Consider the following 17,916-nt stretch of genomic DNA (forward strand, 5'->3'; position numbering starts at 1 on the left):
GCTTGGGTTTGTTCCAGACAGAGCTGCAGTCTGGGATGTGTTCTACTCTAACTCATGCAGCAGGTGGAACTAAACACTGTCGGGCCAAAAAACCCCAAAAACAAGTCACATCCTCGAAAATTTTGTTGGACCTTCTTTAGCTTGATTATGGCACACATTTGTTTTGGCACTGATTCAACAAGTTTATCCAATGACACAACATTTATTTCAACATTGATTTTTTGTATTTTTGAAAGGACAGCTGGACTGCTGTGTGAAGTCTCACTCTTTCACAAAATGAGCCTAGTGCATCCTGGCATTGTCATCTATCTTAGAATATGCTTGAAAAAGTTTATGCCTGGTCATTCAGCGACAGTTTCAACCAAAACAACTGTGCCTGCAAAGGCTATGTAGGTAACTTGTTTTTTCTTCGCCAGGAAGTGCATTTATATTTGACATATTTACCCAGATTTTGTGTAGATTTTATTGAGAATACTGTACTGTGAGGATCCTGGTAGAAGGAATTCAGAGTTGGGGATTGTTGTTTTTTTCAAAGGCACAGGTGCTTAGTATTTGATAGTAAAAAAAAAAAAAAATGCAGATTGCTGTGAGCAAACTTTTTTCTCCTAGTGATGTGTGTATCTTTAATGTGATCACAGTGAAGTAGTAGTTAGGGAAGTGCAGTATACTTTTGACTGCAGTTTGGAGGAGACGAGCAGGACTCTGAAGTACCTCGTAATACTATCGCTCACAGCTGGAATATAAATGTGAACTGCTCATGCTTATATTATTTCACATGCGGGGACATTCCTACAGATTGGTAGTGACAGTTCTGCAGGTGGCAAGAGCACCGAAAAGATAAAGGGCCAAGGTGAAGGAGGAGACACTTCTATGTGGTGAAAGAAGCGCTCCAATGTGGGGAGTGTGGGGATTTGACGGAAAGCCCAGAATAAAGACGATAGCGAGACGGTATAGGACTGATATAGAACATATATATACATACAGTATATATACATATATATATATATATTTAACATTACTCCGCTAAACTTTATTTTCCTTTTTTTCCCTTCATCCCTTCTGCTCCGCAAGCATCTCTCTTGTTTCTTCTCCTCCTCACCCAGTTTTAGTAAAAACTCAGTATGGTTAATGAAAAAGCCCCGCAGCTCATAAATCACCATGTCACCATCTGCCACCCCTCCTCGCTCCGTCTGACTCCCTCTCACTCGCTTGCTCTCTCCACCACCTCTATTTTCATAACATTTCCCGCACAACTCTTACTTTGTTTCCTTTCCACCCTCTGTTTACTTCTCGAGGGCCTGGTGTAAAAATTAACTTTTGTATTAGGAGACATTTATAGGTGGATTAAGCTTGGATACTCCAGCAAAGTCGCCTAAAGCAACAGCACTTGATATTGTATGTTGCAGGGAGATTTCGTGGCAAATCTGCTGTTACTGTCAAACAAATGGTTCCCGGCATTGTTTCTGTTACTCGTAGCCTGGGGAATGTGCACGCTAATTGGTCGCCCATGTGGCACGGTGCTTTCTGCCAGTTCTTTCAGAAAGTTAAAATGAAAATATATGTTGTGCATTAACTAAACACTGCCTTCTCAACACTTAAAGCTACCTAATGGTTTGTTCACAGTGCAAAGCAAATGTATTATGCCCTTGAGATTACGTACCTAGTGAATGCATGGATGTGAACAGACACAGATTTGCCATCACTCTTGCGGAGTCACGTTAATAATGCAGAAGAAACAAAATGTGTTTGTTCAAATATAGAATGTGCATGTGGTGCAGTGTCATTAGTGTCAATCAGTGCTGAGATTGTGATAAAAAATTGTGTCAAGAATGTGATTATTTATGAGTTATGTGCACCTACTTTTACTCACAAACAAAAACAATAATAAAACATGTGAGTATTGCAGTGTCAAAGGTCACTTTGCATTTGGTATGAACGCACCAGAAGAATCCTTATACAGGAAATAATCTAACCTGCATTTGTCACATTAAAATGATTTGAACCATATAGTGTTATTACAAAATCTCAGAGCCTGTCCTTAAATAACCCTATTGGTCATTTGCAGCAAATTACGATCCATTTTTAAAATAGGCGCTCCCTAGTGGTTGCATAAATAACAGCAACCTGGCGTCGATAACACACGACACGCTCATTTGATCGAACGTCATAGCCAAGGTAAGTCTGAGAGTAACTGTAACTGTACTAGCCAAGTGTTTTTTTAACCCTAACCATGACCTCACAACTAATTGAGTTGAAAAATACCAGTGTCGTATCTCTCCTAGCGCTGGAGTCACTCCTATGGGTCATATTTTAAGGGTTAACTCAAACGACCAATGGGGTCGTTTCTGTTGGAGGACAGGTTGAAATCCCCCATTAACAATAAAGAACAATGCATCCCATGTAGAGTACACTGTAAACATAGAACAAGTATCCAGTAGTTAAATAATAACACTAAGCAAGTCTGGGTACATATTGTGCTGGTGCAGCATTATATAATATTACATGTTTTTTACCTTGTCTCTAAAATAATTATGTCGTACTGTATGTTGTATGCTCTAATCTAATGTATTCTACAAAAATCGGCATCAAATGTTTTGAAACACAAAGTCTCGGTTTTGTGTGAATTTCCTTTTCTCAGGGAGGGGGGCTTCATTATCTGATACCTGTTCTTTTTTTTAAAAAAAAGTCAGGGAGAAACCTGCTAACACAACACAACCAGAGGAAAGCTCAGCCAATACTCTCGACCTAATACTGATAATACACTCAAACCACTTACTGGCTTAACCATGCCCTCAGGCTTAATACCACTAAAAGACATTGTGAATAAAAACAGTTTCAGAGGATGTCAGTACGACGGCATCGTGATTGTAAAACAGGTCACACAGCTGCTCCTAACTGACACTGAAGCGGCATGTAGCAAAGGCAGCGCCTGTGAGGAATAATTCGCCAGGGAAACAACTTTGTAGTCCAGACATAAATACTGTACAACCATCCAAGTTCACTCTGTGTAAATGCTTCCACTTTTTCATTACATAGACAATCAGTTAAATCCACGAGGGCGCCGGCAGACTGAAACTAAGCACGGACTGCAGATCGAATTTGTAATTATGTCTTAAATTAGGGTCAGGAAGTTTTTGTACGTTGATGTTCAAACATTTCCAAAGGTTGAAGTCGTAAAAAAAAACATATCAGCAATGTGTTCATGTGTAGAGAAGATTTGTAATTAAAAGAATAACATCTGTTCACCAATTATACGTGAGTGATGAGGTTACATAAAGACACGGGGATATAAAAATAAAATGCGTGTGTGTGAAGGTGTGAACACGAGGTCAAAAATACAGACAGTGGCACTGAACTACTGAGATTTCAAGCGGCGAGCAATGACGATGTGAACTGGTAGATCTCGATAGACTAGAGACCTTTAAAGTAGATCTTGATTTAAAACAGGTTGGGCACCCCTGTTCTAGAATCTACTCTACCTTTCCAATTATGCACAATCTTCATGTTCACATAGGTTGATTTAAAATGACACAATGTCAAATTATTCAAGAATATCAATTTACGAGATCAAAATCTTTTTTTTACCCTGATTCGACCTCATAATATGACTCCTCTCGTCTTGCCTGTGATTGGATAAGAATCAAGAGTTAACCCTCAAGTGAAAGAAATGCACTGTCGAGTCCTTAAAAGAATTAGAAGAGGCCTTGATCCTTTGTGCTGCTGTTTCTCATGTATTCATTCAGCCATAGATGGCCACTGCAGCAGGAGCACTAATAGAGAACATGGGTAATAAAACCCTTGCAGGAATGTTATTGCTTCTTACAGCAATGTTAAACACATTTACCATTTAGGTACCAAACCTTGGTAAAACAATTTAACTAAACGGTAAAACAAGAATTGTACTCGAGTCTTGTTCTGGAAAACCTCATATGGACGGCACACTCCACTGAAAAATGGCTCCATTGCAGAATGGGCTTGTGTTAAGAAAAGGTGGAGAAATATAGAGAGGGATAATTCAGATTTAAGGCAGTTATTTGGTTTTGTGTTAAAGTGTGCTATATGTTTTCTTTGGCACAGGCTCTTGCTGAGGGCTGATGGTTGGTAATTGTCATTTGCCAAGTGACCTGGTGAGGCAGCTGCATTTATTGCCAGATAAATCTTGCCAGGCTATAAAGTATTTTCTTGTGGTTGAATCACAGCATTTCAGCAAAAGCATTTTACAACTACCAGCATCCATTGGTGTGGTGCAGGTGTGACAGGTGTACTGGGGGGAAAAAGAAAAGTCTTCGTCAGTTGTTCCGGAAAGTGAAGTTAACTCAGGAGTGCCTCAAAACTGGACTCTCTTAAATGTGCTCTTCTGTCTCAACCAACACCTGGGATGCTGCTGAAATGACTGAAGTTGCTGCAGCTTCACTGAATTAACTAATTTAACTCAGAATTAAGTAAAAAACAAAGCACAGCAAATTCCGTCACACTCCCTTTACTTCTTTAAGTGTGTATGAACATCCTATTCACCCATCCTTGTATCCTGTCCTTCCACAAACTGATTCAGGAGGGTGAAAACTCATTTTACAGTGGACAAAGACTTGGCTTCCTTGGCCTGGATATGAAGAGACATGCTAAAAGTTGCCATTGTATTCCAAAAAGTAGATTTTTTTCACATATGCGTGACACTGGCTCACCCAGAAATAATGGCACGTCACAGCGGTTGTGCGTCACAACGACATCACTCTCTTTGGTGCATGGGTCTCCAATGAAAGTAGTACATTTGTGAATGACCCATACTTCACATTTCATTTAATATCAATGATAATAATAATAATAATAATACCTGCTAATAGCTCCTGCACATGATTTAGACAGGCTTTAACTATGATTAGCCACAGTTGAAAAAAACATGATTGAAAAAATTGAAAGGGATATAATGATTATATTATGTCTTCTTTGCTTTTATTTATGACATAATCCCATAAATGTGTGCCTGAATGTTTTGTACCACCTAAATGGGAAAAGCTGAATGTTTCTCTCACTCTCTGTGTGTGTGTGTGTGTGTGTGTGTGTGTGTGTGCGTATACTTGCTTTGAGATAGTCTCCATCTTGCAACAAGAAGCTCTCAGCTTTCAGCCTGATTCCTTTGCCCTTTTCAGTGGTGATGCGGTAAATGCACTCATGGTTATTATCGTAGTTGGAAGGAAAGTTTGGAGAAAGGAGAATGCCTTCTGGTCCAAGCGAGGAGGCTCCACATTCAGCTACAGCAAGAACAATAAAGGGGACATAGGGGAGACACAGTGGATCAAAATCCCTGCAATTCTGCCAAATTATTTTTTTAAGAATAGGACTTAAAAGAGAAAAGTGCATGTTATTTGTGACCATGAATTCAGATCAGCAGACATGATAATGATGGGGAGAAATGAGCCGTGCGGTAAAAATAACCTTAAAAAGCAGAAATCAACCCGACTCAAGATGGTTTCAAACCTGACGGACAGTAAAAACACATTCAAAAGAAAGGCAATTAAAGAAAATAGAGCAAAATGGAAAACTTTGCATTGAAGTAGGTCGGGATTATTTTGTTTGGGAAAGTATTACCTATAAATTATACAGAATTATCTTGCAGGTGTAGTGCTTATCAAAGTTTAGGAATTTAAATAAGTGGTACTTTATGCAAATAGAGTTCTGTCATATGCAAATGAGGAGTAGAGAAAGGAGGCAAGACAAGCAGGCTTTTAACTCCCACTGAGGAGGACCATCACTGCTTGGAAATTATAAAGAGAAATGGAAGTAATGAAATAGACAAGAGAGAAGGTAATGTAAAACAATATGGAATTCACTGAGAAATAAAAGATGTAGTTTTTATCAAATTGGGAGCAAATCTGAAATTCAAAACACCTTTGTAAATTTATTTTTAACCAGATCGGGGGGGAAGATCCACAGTTTTTTTTTTTAAGATATTCTTTTCTAAAGTGAATATTATAAAAGTGTGTAGCTAGAAGGACCACAGAGAGGAGAAGAAGGGAATGAGAAAAGGAGCTGCAAAATGAGAGAAAACTGTTGATGAACCAAGACAAGAGTTCTTTGAAAATATGCAAAGAGAATTTCGAGAAAGGAAAAGGGGGAGTAACAAAAGTCACAACATTAACTCTTCTGATGCTGTAATTATCTTCCCAAAGACTGTCCAAATTTTTATTTGGGGGGGAAGGGGGTGAAAAGAGGGACAGCAAAGTAAAGAGAGGGACATTTAGAAAGATGGAGAGGGATAAAGATGAACCCAGTGGATGTTGCCAGCTGCCGTAGTTTGGTTTCCTCTTTGTCAGGCCTGATCTCATGACAGATAATGCTATTAAAGCAGTTTCAGTCTGCTCTTGTGGGGGCTTGGAAATCACTAGCAGCCACCAGTCACACTCATAAATTACCAGCAGCATCCAGGAAAATACTGATACTTATACTGATACAAATACCAGCAAATTATGACCTGTTAAAAGCCAAATCCTGGCAAATAAAACAAACACTCAAGCAGTCAAATAATAGTAAATTACCATTGTGTCCAATAAAATATGGGTGAATTACAACCATGGAAAATGCTGATACTTTACCTCTACGCTCATTCATGGAGTGAAGTTAATTTGAAAGTTTTATATTACAAGCTTCCAGATATTGTCATAGAACATAAACTATTAAACTGTAAAAAAAAAACACACACACAAACCATAAACAATTCCAAAGTATATATGATGATATGTTTACAACATTTGACTCGGCAACGTTGCTTTACATTCTGCTCTGCACAATAAGCAGCGCCGTAAAAGGAAAGCCCAAACAAAGACTAAACAAATTAAGGTCTCGTATTTCAGTCGACATGATTACACTGTTGCATGCGTCAAGTCACAGATTCCTTTTCACTCTTTTTGTTTTCATCTGTTTTCAAGCATGCACACTCTCAATTCCGAGCTAGAACTTCTCGGGATGTCACTGCTATGATGGTGCTTAGGTGCCTAACTTCTAAGCCAATTGTCTTGTTGCCGCCTTTTTTAAAATGTGTTGTCAGATGAGTCTTCACAGCCTCATGTGATCCATCATTCTTCAACTTTAATCAGGTCACAATACGCCAACACCATCAATGTCAAGACTTCATGGGATTGTTCTAGTTACTGCAATCCATTCCTTTGTCATTCCCTCAACTAAAACATAAAAATCACAGCTACCTTTTTCATGCAGTCCTGTCATTTTACATTTTGTCTTACCTATACATCGAGGTAGTGTGTTACTCCAGACTCGTCTGCCTCCTCCCAGACACGTGATCTTGGTGTCTCCCTCGAGTCGGTAGCCATGGAAACAAGAGAATGCCAGCGAGTCACCGACTCGAAATCTGAATCCCATCCTCCTGCTGAATGCCGGTACACCTGGATCCTCACATGGCTCCAAGTCGTACTCTTCATGTTGAAGAGAGTTAAATAAACATTGTTGAGGACTCGAGGGGAAAAAAACTGAATTGGTGCAAATTGTAAAAGGAATGTGTGAATATAGCGGGATATGCTATTAATAATACTGTATATAATGCCAATGACATGTATTATTAAAATAAAACCATCCTCTGCATGTGAGGAAATCAGCTCAACTTCGCTCGTCTTACCTTGTTTCCAACCAGAACTGTCACCAAATATGCATATTTCTAATCCTGTCCATTCTGGTCACTCCCATCAAAACTTCTCAGCCTCTCCAGCTCTGCCACGTCCAGCTCAACCTCCTGTCTTATAGACAGTGCCACTGTCTCCAGGCCACACATCATAGCAGGTCTCATTACCATCTTGTAGACATTCCCCTTCACTTTTACTGCTATGCTTGTGTCACACGTCAACCCTGGCACTCTTCTCCACCCACTCCACCCAGTGTGCACTGTCCATTGTTTTGGATGGTTGACCCCAGGTATTTAAACTCGTCCACTTTTGCAACCTCTACTCCTTGCCACCTGTCTCGCTGCCATTCACACAAATATCCTGTCTTGCTCCTACAAACCTTCATTCCTCTTCTCTCCCGTGCAGACCTCCACCTCTCCAAGCTCTCTTCCACCTGTCCCCTACTCTAACTACAGATTACAATATCATCTGCAAACAACATAGTCCAGGGCGACTCGTGCCTGAGCTCGTCTGTCAACCTGTCCATCACTATTGCAAACAAGAGGGAGCTCAGAGCTGATCCCTGATGCAATCCCACCCCCACTGTGAACCCATCAATCACTCCAGCCGCACAACCTCACCACTGTCCTCATACATGTTCTGCACCACCCTCACATATTTCTCTGCCACTCCTGAATGTATCATACCACAGTTCCTCTCTTGATCATCTGGACTCACGTCCTCCTTACGGATCCTCTGCACCTCCATCTGTCCTCTATTCTCTCTCATTTTGCTCATTCATCAGCTCCACAAAATATTCCTGCCATCATCTCAACACGCGCTGTTCACTTGATAGGACATTTCTGTCCTTAATCACTCTAACCTGCCGCACATCAATTCCAGCTCTGTCTCTTTGTCTAGCCAATACAAGATACAAGTCCTTTTGTCCTTCCTCAGTGTCCAGACTGTCATACAATTCATTATAAGCCTTTTCTTACCACCTCACTCTTTGCAGCACACATAGACACCCAGTATTTGCCGTACACTTCTTTGGGATACTTCCTTGTTCCCTCACCAAGTTATCTTATCCTCTTTCATCTGTCCAGAGGATACAACACTTTGTAATGTACCATGTTAGCTTTTTTGTCTGCTACATTACAGTAATACCTCACCGATTTGCATTTAGCTTTGTATTACTAGAATAGGGGTAGTATTTTTGAAAAAGTATACTTTCCAACCTCAGTTTCCCCTGAGTTGAGAAATATCTTCATTCTTTTCTTTGTTACGTGCCCACCAGTGACACATGGTCCTGTTAGCATAACTGTTAGCAAAGATGGCGGACACTGTTAACATGTACGAGTGGGTCAAAAAAGTGCGGAATTAGCATTGCATTTTCAAGCCTCGGACCAAGTGTCACTGGTGGGCATGTAACAAAAAAAAGAATGAAGATATTTCTCTCAGGGGAAACTGAGGTTGGGAAGCACAATTTTTCAAAAATACTATACTACTACCCCTATTCTAGTAATACAAAGCTAAATGCAAATCAGTGAAGTATTCCTTTAATGATATTGAAAAAAAAGTGTTCTTACCTGAGAAAGTGATATTAAAGCCTTCATAACTCATGGAGAAATCTGATATAAATCGTAGCTGAGCACTGAAGTTCCCAAAAAGTCCTGCTTTGACACTAGGGGGCAGCACAGAGCCAGTGAGTCGAGACACTGGGATCAGGAAATTCCCATCCTCGGTGACGGTCAGGTAGTCGTGGTTCTCCTCCAAATGGAAAGTGTGGAAAACCAGATGGACTCCTGGAAATGTGTGGAGGGATAGAAATTAGAACACTTATTGAAAGCAAAATAATGTCTCTTTCCATTGTGTGTGTCTGTGTGCGTGTGTGTCCTTACCTTTCCCATGAGGCACCTCTATAGTCCAAGTGCAGTTAAGAGAGTTAGGGTAGAAGTCAGGAAAGCCAGGAGACAGAATAGTCCCAGTTTTACCATAAACATAGCCTCCACAAAGAGCTAAAAGAACAAAAAAAGTGACAGTGGCAGAGAAGGAAGAAAAAAAGAAAGATTTTATGTTAGACCCTGTAGGCCTGTTTCACAGCAGACACTTTGACTTGCCACAGAAGAAAAGGCACAGGTGTTCCTCATAACGTTAACGACGGCTCTGTTCTATGGGGGAGTCCCACTAATTTAATTGTTTACACCTGTGCGTCTCCTTTTGTGACATGACAAAGTGTCTTTGGGGAAAAAGACAAGAGTCTTCATGAGCATATGCATCCCACATACACTGTAATCACATCACTTTCCTGCGATTCATTGACACAATTTTAGATTTAAAATTTAAATATTAAAGTGGCACCACATATACAACATATACACTCATTAGTATGCAGCATATGTAATCAGTTGTTGTACATTACTATAAGTATATATACATTTTATATCTGGTATAAAATTACATACAGACATCTTCTAATGCTTGTCCTGATGTCAGAAAAAAAACAATCCTACCCTAATTCAACACCTACAACATAAGCACATCTTCAATCACGTCAGATTATAATTTTATTACCGATTTCTTTGTTCTACATTCGTAAATACTGAGCTAAAAACCACACACCAATTTGTCTGAACTTAATGAACAGGATGTTCGTGTGATAATACAATTTGAAGCCTCGTGGCATCCCCTTAGGTGTTTTTATTTGCCCTGGCTGATTGTTGGAAATGGATGAGCGTTTAAAATAGGATTCCTAAAAATAGAGTGGAAACATAAGAAGCCACAGTGGGTAGCGCTGGTTTCATTCTACACTGATTTTCATGTTTTTTAGAAGTTTAAAACCTAGTCTAATTTTTTCTTAAATGAACACAATGGCAACACATTTTTGTCGTATATCAGTGTGAGAAAGAAAAGGTGAAGGCCAAAGATACACGTCGGTGCGGAAACACTGTAGAGAAAAACAGAAAGAGGTAGTTTTCTATTTTCCCGAAAGCTATAACACTTATTTTTCTGCGGGTCACCTGGCGCCTATCACAGCTTATAGTGAGTGAGATGCAGGCCACTGTGGACAGGTCACCAGGCTATCACCACAGCTGAACTGTAAAGCCAAACAACCTCACATCCACACAATACAGACAATTCCTTCATGTCTCCCGACTGTGGGAGAAAACACCTAAAAATAAGAAACCCATACAGACCATGGAAAGATGTGCAAACCTGGCTGACAAGCCATACACCAAGGTTTAAGGTGATCCAATTAAGAGTGGTGTGTTGAAAAAGAGGATTTCAGGAAACGACCCAAGAGAGAATTTGGTGTTCACTACACAGGATATAAATAGATGAATTCAAATGTGCTTGAATGTCATTTAAAAAACTCTTAACATTCTTCATACCACAACTCTGCATTACCGTAATTACACAATGGTTTGTGCTATCGGAGGAATTGATACATGTGGTTATTACGGTTAATAACCAAGTGTATGTATTTCATATGCTGCAGTGTTTTTTCTAAATAACATTTTAATTTGTTAAAACACTATTTTAACACGCAGTAAATTGGAAATAACTGCCAGATATTGGACGTTATTCTGGAAATATGGACAACAGCATTTAGTTACAGGACATTCTCTGGTGCCTTTACGGTTAAAATAAGCAAGGCGGACATTTTGAGGATTAGGTGTTAAAGGGTTAAGTTAAAACGTTAAAAAAAAAAGCAGTGGTCTCTGTAGCCTTTACAATACTGTAATAAACACAATCAGTATTTTTAATTTTGATGGCATGGGATGATCGCCTGGCAGACCTGTCTGCTCACATCTGCCCATGCTCTCGCGGCACATGACCAAATCTTCCTGCGAGCTGTGCTGCATTGATATAAGAGAGTTTGGTTGCTCTGCGATCCTACTTACAAACCCTACCTTTATTATGAATCCTCTCTGACTGCTGAGGAGGTTAAACTTACTACATATCAGTGCATTTAAATCCCTTTAAGATCCTTAACCAACCCTGTTGTGATTCATTAGGTGAAACATAATATGTTAAATTACGACTTGTTTTTATTTTACTTCGTGGAGACAGATGCTGAAGCTGTGAGAAAAGCTGTCATGCCAAACTCCTCACTCTCTCCGAGCATATCTTGCTGCCTCTCACTGCAGAACACAAGAGACATATTTCAACAGAGTTTGAGGTGAGTTAAATCGCTGTTAAGAGAGTCACAATCTTCCCGTCTCCCTCTTTGTGGTGACGTGTGCCAATTCATCACACTCTCATCAAGTAAAAACTGTCAGAATGAGTGGCCCTAGTTAAAGGGAGGCACATGCTGACATCTGTGGGAGAACGAGACTCTCACTGTTGTTAGTAAAAGTTGATTTATTTTTTTAACATATATATGTCTGCGGAGGAAGAAACAGACTGGTTAAGTCTGTGCGAAAGTGAGAGCTTTGTTGAAACTTGAGAAAAATACAGAAATAGAGACTATTGATGACAACAAAAAAAACAGTGAGGCTGCGTTCCTTGTTGAGAGCAGGAGTATTGAGCCTGTGAGCTGAAAGCAAAAACAGATAAAGAAATGTTTTTCAGGGAGTGAGAAGGTAAATTCAATTCTTCTACTTCATGTTTTGATCTTTAATTATCTCACTCTTGAATATGTCTGTGGGATTTTTTTTTTCTAACAAGTTGTTGTCCAGGCTGCCACAGCAAGTTTTAAAATGTCACGGCGCCCCTTCAGTATTCTCCCTGATACACAAAAGAGTAGCCAGAGTTGTGTTACTGTATTTCTTTAGAAACTCAGCTTCAAGAACCTGCAGGAACAGGTCAGCTGGGGTTTTTTATTTCTTTCTGTAAGGTGCAGCATTGTTGAAATAATGCATTTTGAAGGAAGTGTAGTGCCTAACTTTTAAATATGAACTGTTCATTACATTGAAAACATTGTCAAATAAGTTCACACATTGATGATTAACCCTTTCAGGTCCACACACCTCTGTATAGAGCTGTGTTTATATCTCCTGCTGCCCAGTGATATGAAGTGGTTCGTTTAACCCTCTTCTGACCATCATGATAATCAGGCTGTCTGAATTTATTCTGATTTTATAGTTCAAGTGATGAGTGTTTCTGAAGCTGAAAAATCACAGACATTGGTTTTAATTCTTTAGAAAACACTCAAACTGATTAATCAATTATCAAAATAGTTGACAAATAATTTAGTAATCGATTCATAATTGATCAATCGAGTAATCTTTCCGCCCTAGTGTCCGGTATCCATCCATCCATCTTCTGCCGCTTTATCCTCCACATGAGGGTCAGGCGGGGGTGCTCTGCCAATCTCAGCTGACATCAAGCGAAAGGCGGGGTCACACCCTGGACAACAGGTCGCCGGTCTATAATTTAGAATTTTCAAGATATCACACGGTCTAGGACTTACGGTAATGAGAAGTACGCGTGTCATATTGGTAACAGAAGGGTTAAAGGTTAATAATAACAGAAGGGTTAATGTCCAGACAGACAGAGACAATAGTAACATTACACTATAAAGCACGATGACTGCAAACACAAAGAAATGTCCACAAAGCTTCACAAGTAAATTCTACTGCTACAGGTTCAGGAATGTCTCTGCAAGTTTTGAAACATTCTCACAAAAAATGAGAAAATTTTAAATCGATGATGTGCCTTTATCGGGCGGCGGCACAGAATGGTCAGAAAAACTGCCAAGTAACAAGTGATAAATAACCTTAGTCAAGACGTACAAATCAGTTGAAGTGTGTTGAGCTGTGACAGCTGTCTGGTGAGATGGCATGCGTAGCTAGAAAACTGAAAATGTCACAGTGGCCATTTTAAAAGTGCTAATGTTTTATGGCGGGCACTGTGAGACAGATCGCCTCAGTATGAGCTCCCTCTTGAAACTTGAGGCGTTCTGTCTTCAAAATTGGATTCTTTTCAATCTGCCGGTCAAATAAGGTGTTTTGTATTCATCTACCACGACAGCATGAACGTCGAATGAGAGGTCCTGAGAGTTGCTAGTGAGCATCTGTTTCTATAGAACCTGTTGACCTGCATAATTTCACTCAGCGTGAGAGTCCAATTTTGTCCATTGTAGTCCGTGCATAGTCTGGAGTGGGAATTGATTGTGCAATTAACACTATGGCTGCCAGTTACACCGACTGAAACGGGAAAAAAAAGAGGAAAAAAGTCGTTCTCTAATTAGTCTCCTAATAGATAAAAGAAGTCACTAATGTTATAGTAACAGCTGCACAAATGCCCATCGTCACCTTACCTGACGCTGAATATCTGGGCCAATGAGACTATTGTTGTTCAGCACTATTCCAATACAGGTTCTTCGGTTTTCACAATGAATTAAGCTTACAAGTCTAAAATCTGATGGGAATTCATCTGATAAAGGGATCATGGAAGTTTTTGACAGACACATACATATACAGTATATATATATATATATGTATATATATATACATATATATATATATACATACTGTATATGTATACATATGTTAATAAAGGGTGGCATTGCAGTACGGGGGTTAGCACTGTTGCCTCGCAGTGAGAAGGTTTGAATTTACTCTCTTGCCTGCTTGGTTTTCTCCCACAATCAGATTAAAAATGCAGATTGGAGTTAGGTTAACGGAAGAGTGGAATTATTTAATGGTTTTCAAGAACTTGGTTGTATAAATGTTCCATTTTCTGGGATGGAACAGTTGTTATGAAGGACTATTCCCTCATAACAATAGGGCGCAGTGTTTGCACATGACTGGAGCTTGGGGTAAAACATTTTATTCAAACCACGGTGGCGTGTTGATGTGGTGGTTCAGAATCGTGCCTCACAGCAGGGAGGTTTGAAACACAGTTTGACCAGGGTCTTTCTTCTTGTAGTTTGCATGTTCTCTGTGTGTGTGTGTGTGTGTGTGTGTGTGTGTGTGTGGAGGTTTTCTCTGGGTACTCCGGCTTACTCCGCACAGTCTAATCATAGTCCAATCAAGGGACATACTGATTGGGGTGAGTGTGACAAAGACGTGAATGTGTGTGTGGACTGCTGTTTGTCTGCATATGTTAGCCCTGTGATAGGCTGACATGCATCCAATAATAGCTGTGATTGGTGCCAGCGTAAACTGCATAAAAAAGTAAAAAACTTGCAATCAGGCAGCTATTGGATGATAATAGCTGTCAATCAAACTCCTGTCCACTCACATGTGCATTACTTTATCATCAATTTTCCTCTAAATGGGAACATCATTTACAAAATTGCCGACATTTTCTATTGAAGACCCGAAACTATCACTTGACACCATTAACTCCTCAGGAATGGAACGGTTACTTGATTTACTGACGTTGTAAATCAAGTGAAAAGTGGATTCATTTTCCCAGAGACCGCCGTTCAAACGGAGTTCTTTATGTAACCAGCGAAGTCAGCCACTGGTGGCTCAGTGCTACATCTGTCTTACTTCCTAGGCTTCACTTTTCAAACCAAAAGACTACACGGTCTTTGCTCCTCTGTGATCCTCAGTGGATACCTGGTACAGATAATGGATGGATGGATTAATCGCAGATCAAGATCACCTCATTGGCTCAGCATAGGATTTAGAATTTGACAAGAGAATTTTACCCAGGAGGAAAAAGGCCTTTGTTCTTTGGAAGACAGACACAAGGTGACACCAGTGACCTGTAGCGCAAGTTTATACGAGCCATTTCTTTTCCTGTCTTCATTTTTTGACAGAGGCATTAATATGTTCCTGATATTAGCTTTTCCTCAATTACCAAATTTGATTTTCCTATTTTCAGCAGTGTTCAGCAGTTACTCACGAACGCACATGTCTTAAAATGAAAGGATAAAATCGTCTCACCATCACAACTGGGAAGAGCGTGACTCCACTGATGATTCTGCTCACACACGATTGGCTCCTGATCGCTCAGGGTGTATCCGGCGTCACATGTAAATGAGACTTGGGAGCCAATGGAGAAGCCGCTGCCTTGGCGACGACCGTTGACTGGGATACCAGGATCGAGACAAGAGTCTGACTCCATTGTCACACCTGTGAATCAAATTTTACATGGACAAATGGCTGAGTATATATATATATATATATATATATATATATATATATATATATATATATATATATATATATATATATATACATATATATCAGATGGTAATTCTCCCTTTCACTGTAATTTGTATTCAGACCCCACTAAAATGAACCATCCCATGAGCTGAATGAAAGTCAGTAGGCAATTTTGTGTGATCTCTATCAGTCAGTCAATCAGCCTTACTTTCATATCTGATGCTGAAGCCTGCTGCCGAGCGGCTGTTGTCTGTGGTGAACAACAAGAACAGGAAGTTGGACGTGGAAATCAGGAAATGAGGTGCTTGGGTGCCGTGGTATTCGCCAATCAGTGGGGAGGAGGTGGAGGGGCCATCCCTGATCTCCAGTGTATCATAGTTGACCTCAGTCTGAAACCTAGACAAAGGCAGAGACGCATAAATTGCACAATATCAATACATAGACGTATAACTGGCACAGCACACACAGACTGTGTTCAGGCTAAAGCAGCTTTCTTTCTTTCTTTTTTTATATGATACTGCATAAAGCAATTTACACCATGCACCAGAGCAACACTTTACATTGGCTCAGTTAATACATTTTACTGCCATCGCACTTTTATGAACTGCTCTTTTATAAATAATAAATGACTTGTTGCATTGTATTATGTGTTGTGTTGTCTTAAAAACATTGTATGGTCACCGGCGTTAGAATAGCAGCTCACCGCTAACTCTGGCATATTTGCATACTGATCTTTCCCTTTATATACGCATTAAATGGATAAATGTGTTCATGATCAACAGCAAATTATATTTAAGCAAAGTCATTCTTTTTCAGGCTGGGATGTACTAATAGCATAACAGCTGTTCATGCTACCAGCCAGCTTGTTGACTTATATTAGCCTATTTGCAAATATGATGACAATCGTCAATACATTTACAAATATTTATTAGGGCTGATAGTATTAAAAGTTTTTATTTTTGTATGATTCAATTTGTGATAAAATGGTTAAATAACACTATGGTGTTGGTATTTGCTGTTGGCAGAATTGTTCACTTAAACATTTAGTCCAGGAATTCCACAACCAATGCATCATTGATTGCACAGCTGACTATTGCATAATAACAGATTGGTGACCTAGCATGCTAGGCTAAGTGAAGTAGCAGAAAAAAACCCATATAATTATCCTGTTTAAGTAATTAGCTTCCCTGTTATTTTCCTCTATTGCTGACTAATTCAGCTGTGACCTGCAGGTGTGACTTCAGCCAGGCTCTAAACCTTATTACACAATGGAAAAAAAACATCTATCAGAATAATAACATGGCAATTTAGCCTCTGTTGCACACATGGCTCTGTACATCTTATTCAGGAAAAGATGCATTTTAATTATAGCGATGTCAGGCTAAGCTGCTTTTGCTCTTTTTACACTTTGTCTAGAGAAAATATGCAAAAAAAAAAACATGAATAATTTACAGCAGAAGAAACTCACCAACTGCATTTAAGTCTGACTAATTTATAATGCCTCCGAAAGACGAACTAAATGATGTACTAGATGACTTGGAGGCAGCGAAATGACAAAAAATGTGACAGTGAAATGTTAAGCAGAGTGGACAAAACATTGCTGCATAATTAGACTGATGAGAAACAAACCTGTCGAAGTTTATTTTCACAGCGTGGTCGACCTGGGCTTCAATCACCCACTGGCAAGTGAGAGAGTCTTTATAAAAGGAAGGCCAACCAGGAGACAGCAGAACACCAGTGGCAGCTGTGAGATGGCCTCCACATGGGGCTACAGGAAATAAACACAGAGAGAGAGAGAGAGAGAAATTAATCATGTTTTCTTGTAACTGTGTTATGGCACGAGCACAGCGCTCATATTTCATCATGTGAGCAGATTCATCATCTGCTCGGTTTATTTTTGCCGTCTAATCCTTTCCGAATTTTCGGGATTGTATGCATAAACATTAACCTCTCCTCCTTTGCGTTCCTACACCGTTTTGAGTTGCTCTTGTTTGGAAAAAAAAAGGTAAAAAGTAATTATAGGATGATCATTTAAAGGCAAAATCAAGTATATTTGTCTCGCACGGTGACAAAAAAAGTAGCTCCTTGTTTCCCCCCCAATTATCCGCGCCTCAGAGAGCGGCAGGCGGCGACGCCGTCGTAGGCTGACGCTTATTTGACGCCCGAAATTAAGAGTCGCAAAATCTCAATTATGGTACAGTGACGCCATGCGGGAAAAAATTACCTTTAGGAGAGTTTTG

General features: G+C 39.7%; 1 protein-coding gene across 1 annotated transcript in view; it reads right to left on the minus strand.

The window, feature by feature from the left end:
• LOC131459883 (CUB and sushi domain-containing protein 1-like) overlaps positions 1–17,916 on the minus strand; it is a 284,673-nt gene that overhangs the window by 97,608 nt on the left and 169,149 nt on the right. The window contains exons 17-23 of the mRNA XM_058630020.1: positions 17,306–17,444; positions 15,885–16,072; positions 15,455–15,643; positions 9,512–9,628; positions 9,200–9,415; positions 7,239–7,427; positions 5,080–5,249 (exon numbers count right to left, since the gene is read on the minus strand). Coding sequence (XP_058486003.1) covers positions 5,080–5,249; positions 7,239–7,427; positions 9,200–9,415; positions 9,512–9,628; positions 15,455–15,643; positions 15,885–16,072; positions 17,306–17,444 — 1,208 coding nt within the window. The remainder of the gene's footprint in view (positions 1–5,079; positions 5,250–7,238; positions 7,428–9,199; positions 9,416–9,511; positions 9,629–15,454; positions 15,644–15,884; positions 16,073–17,305; positions 17,445–17,916) is intronic.

The sequence above is a fragment of the Solea solea genome, chromosome 5, assembly GCF_958295425.1.
Source record: "Solea solea chromosome 5, fSolSol10.1, whole genome shotgun sequence".
NCBI lineage: Eukaryota > Metazoa > Chordata > Actinopteri > Pleuronectiformes > Soleidae > Solea > Solea solea.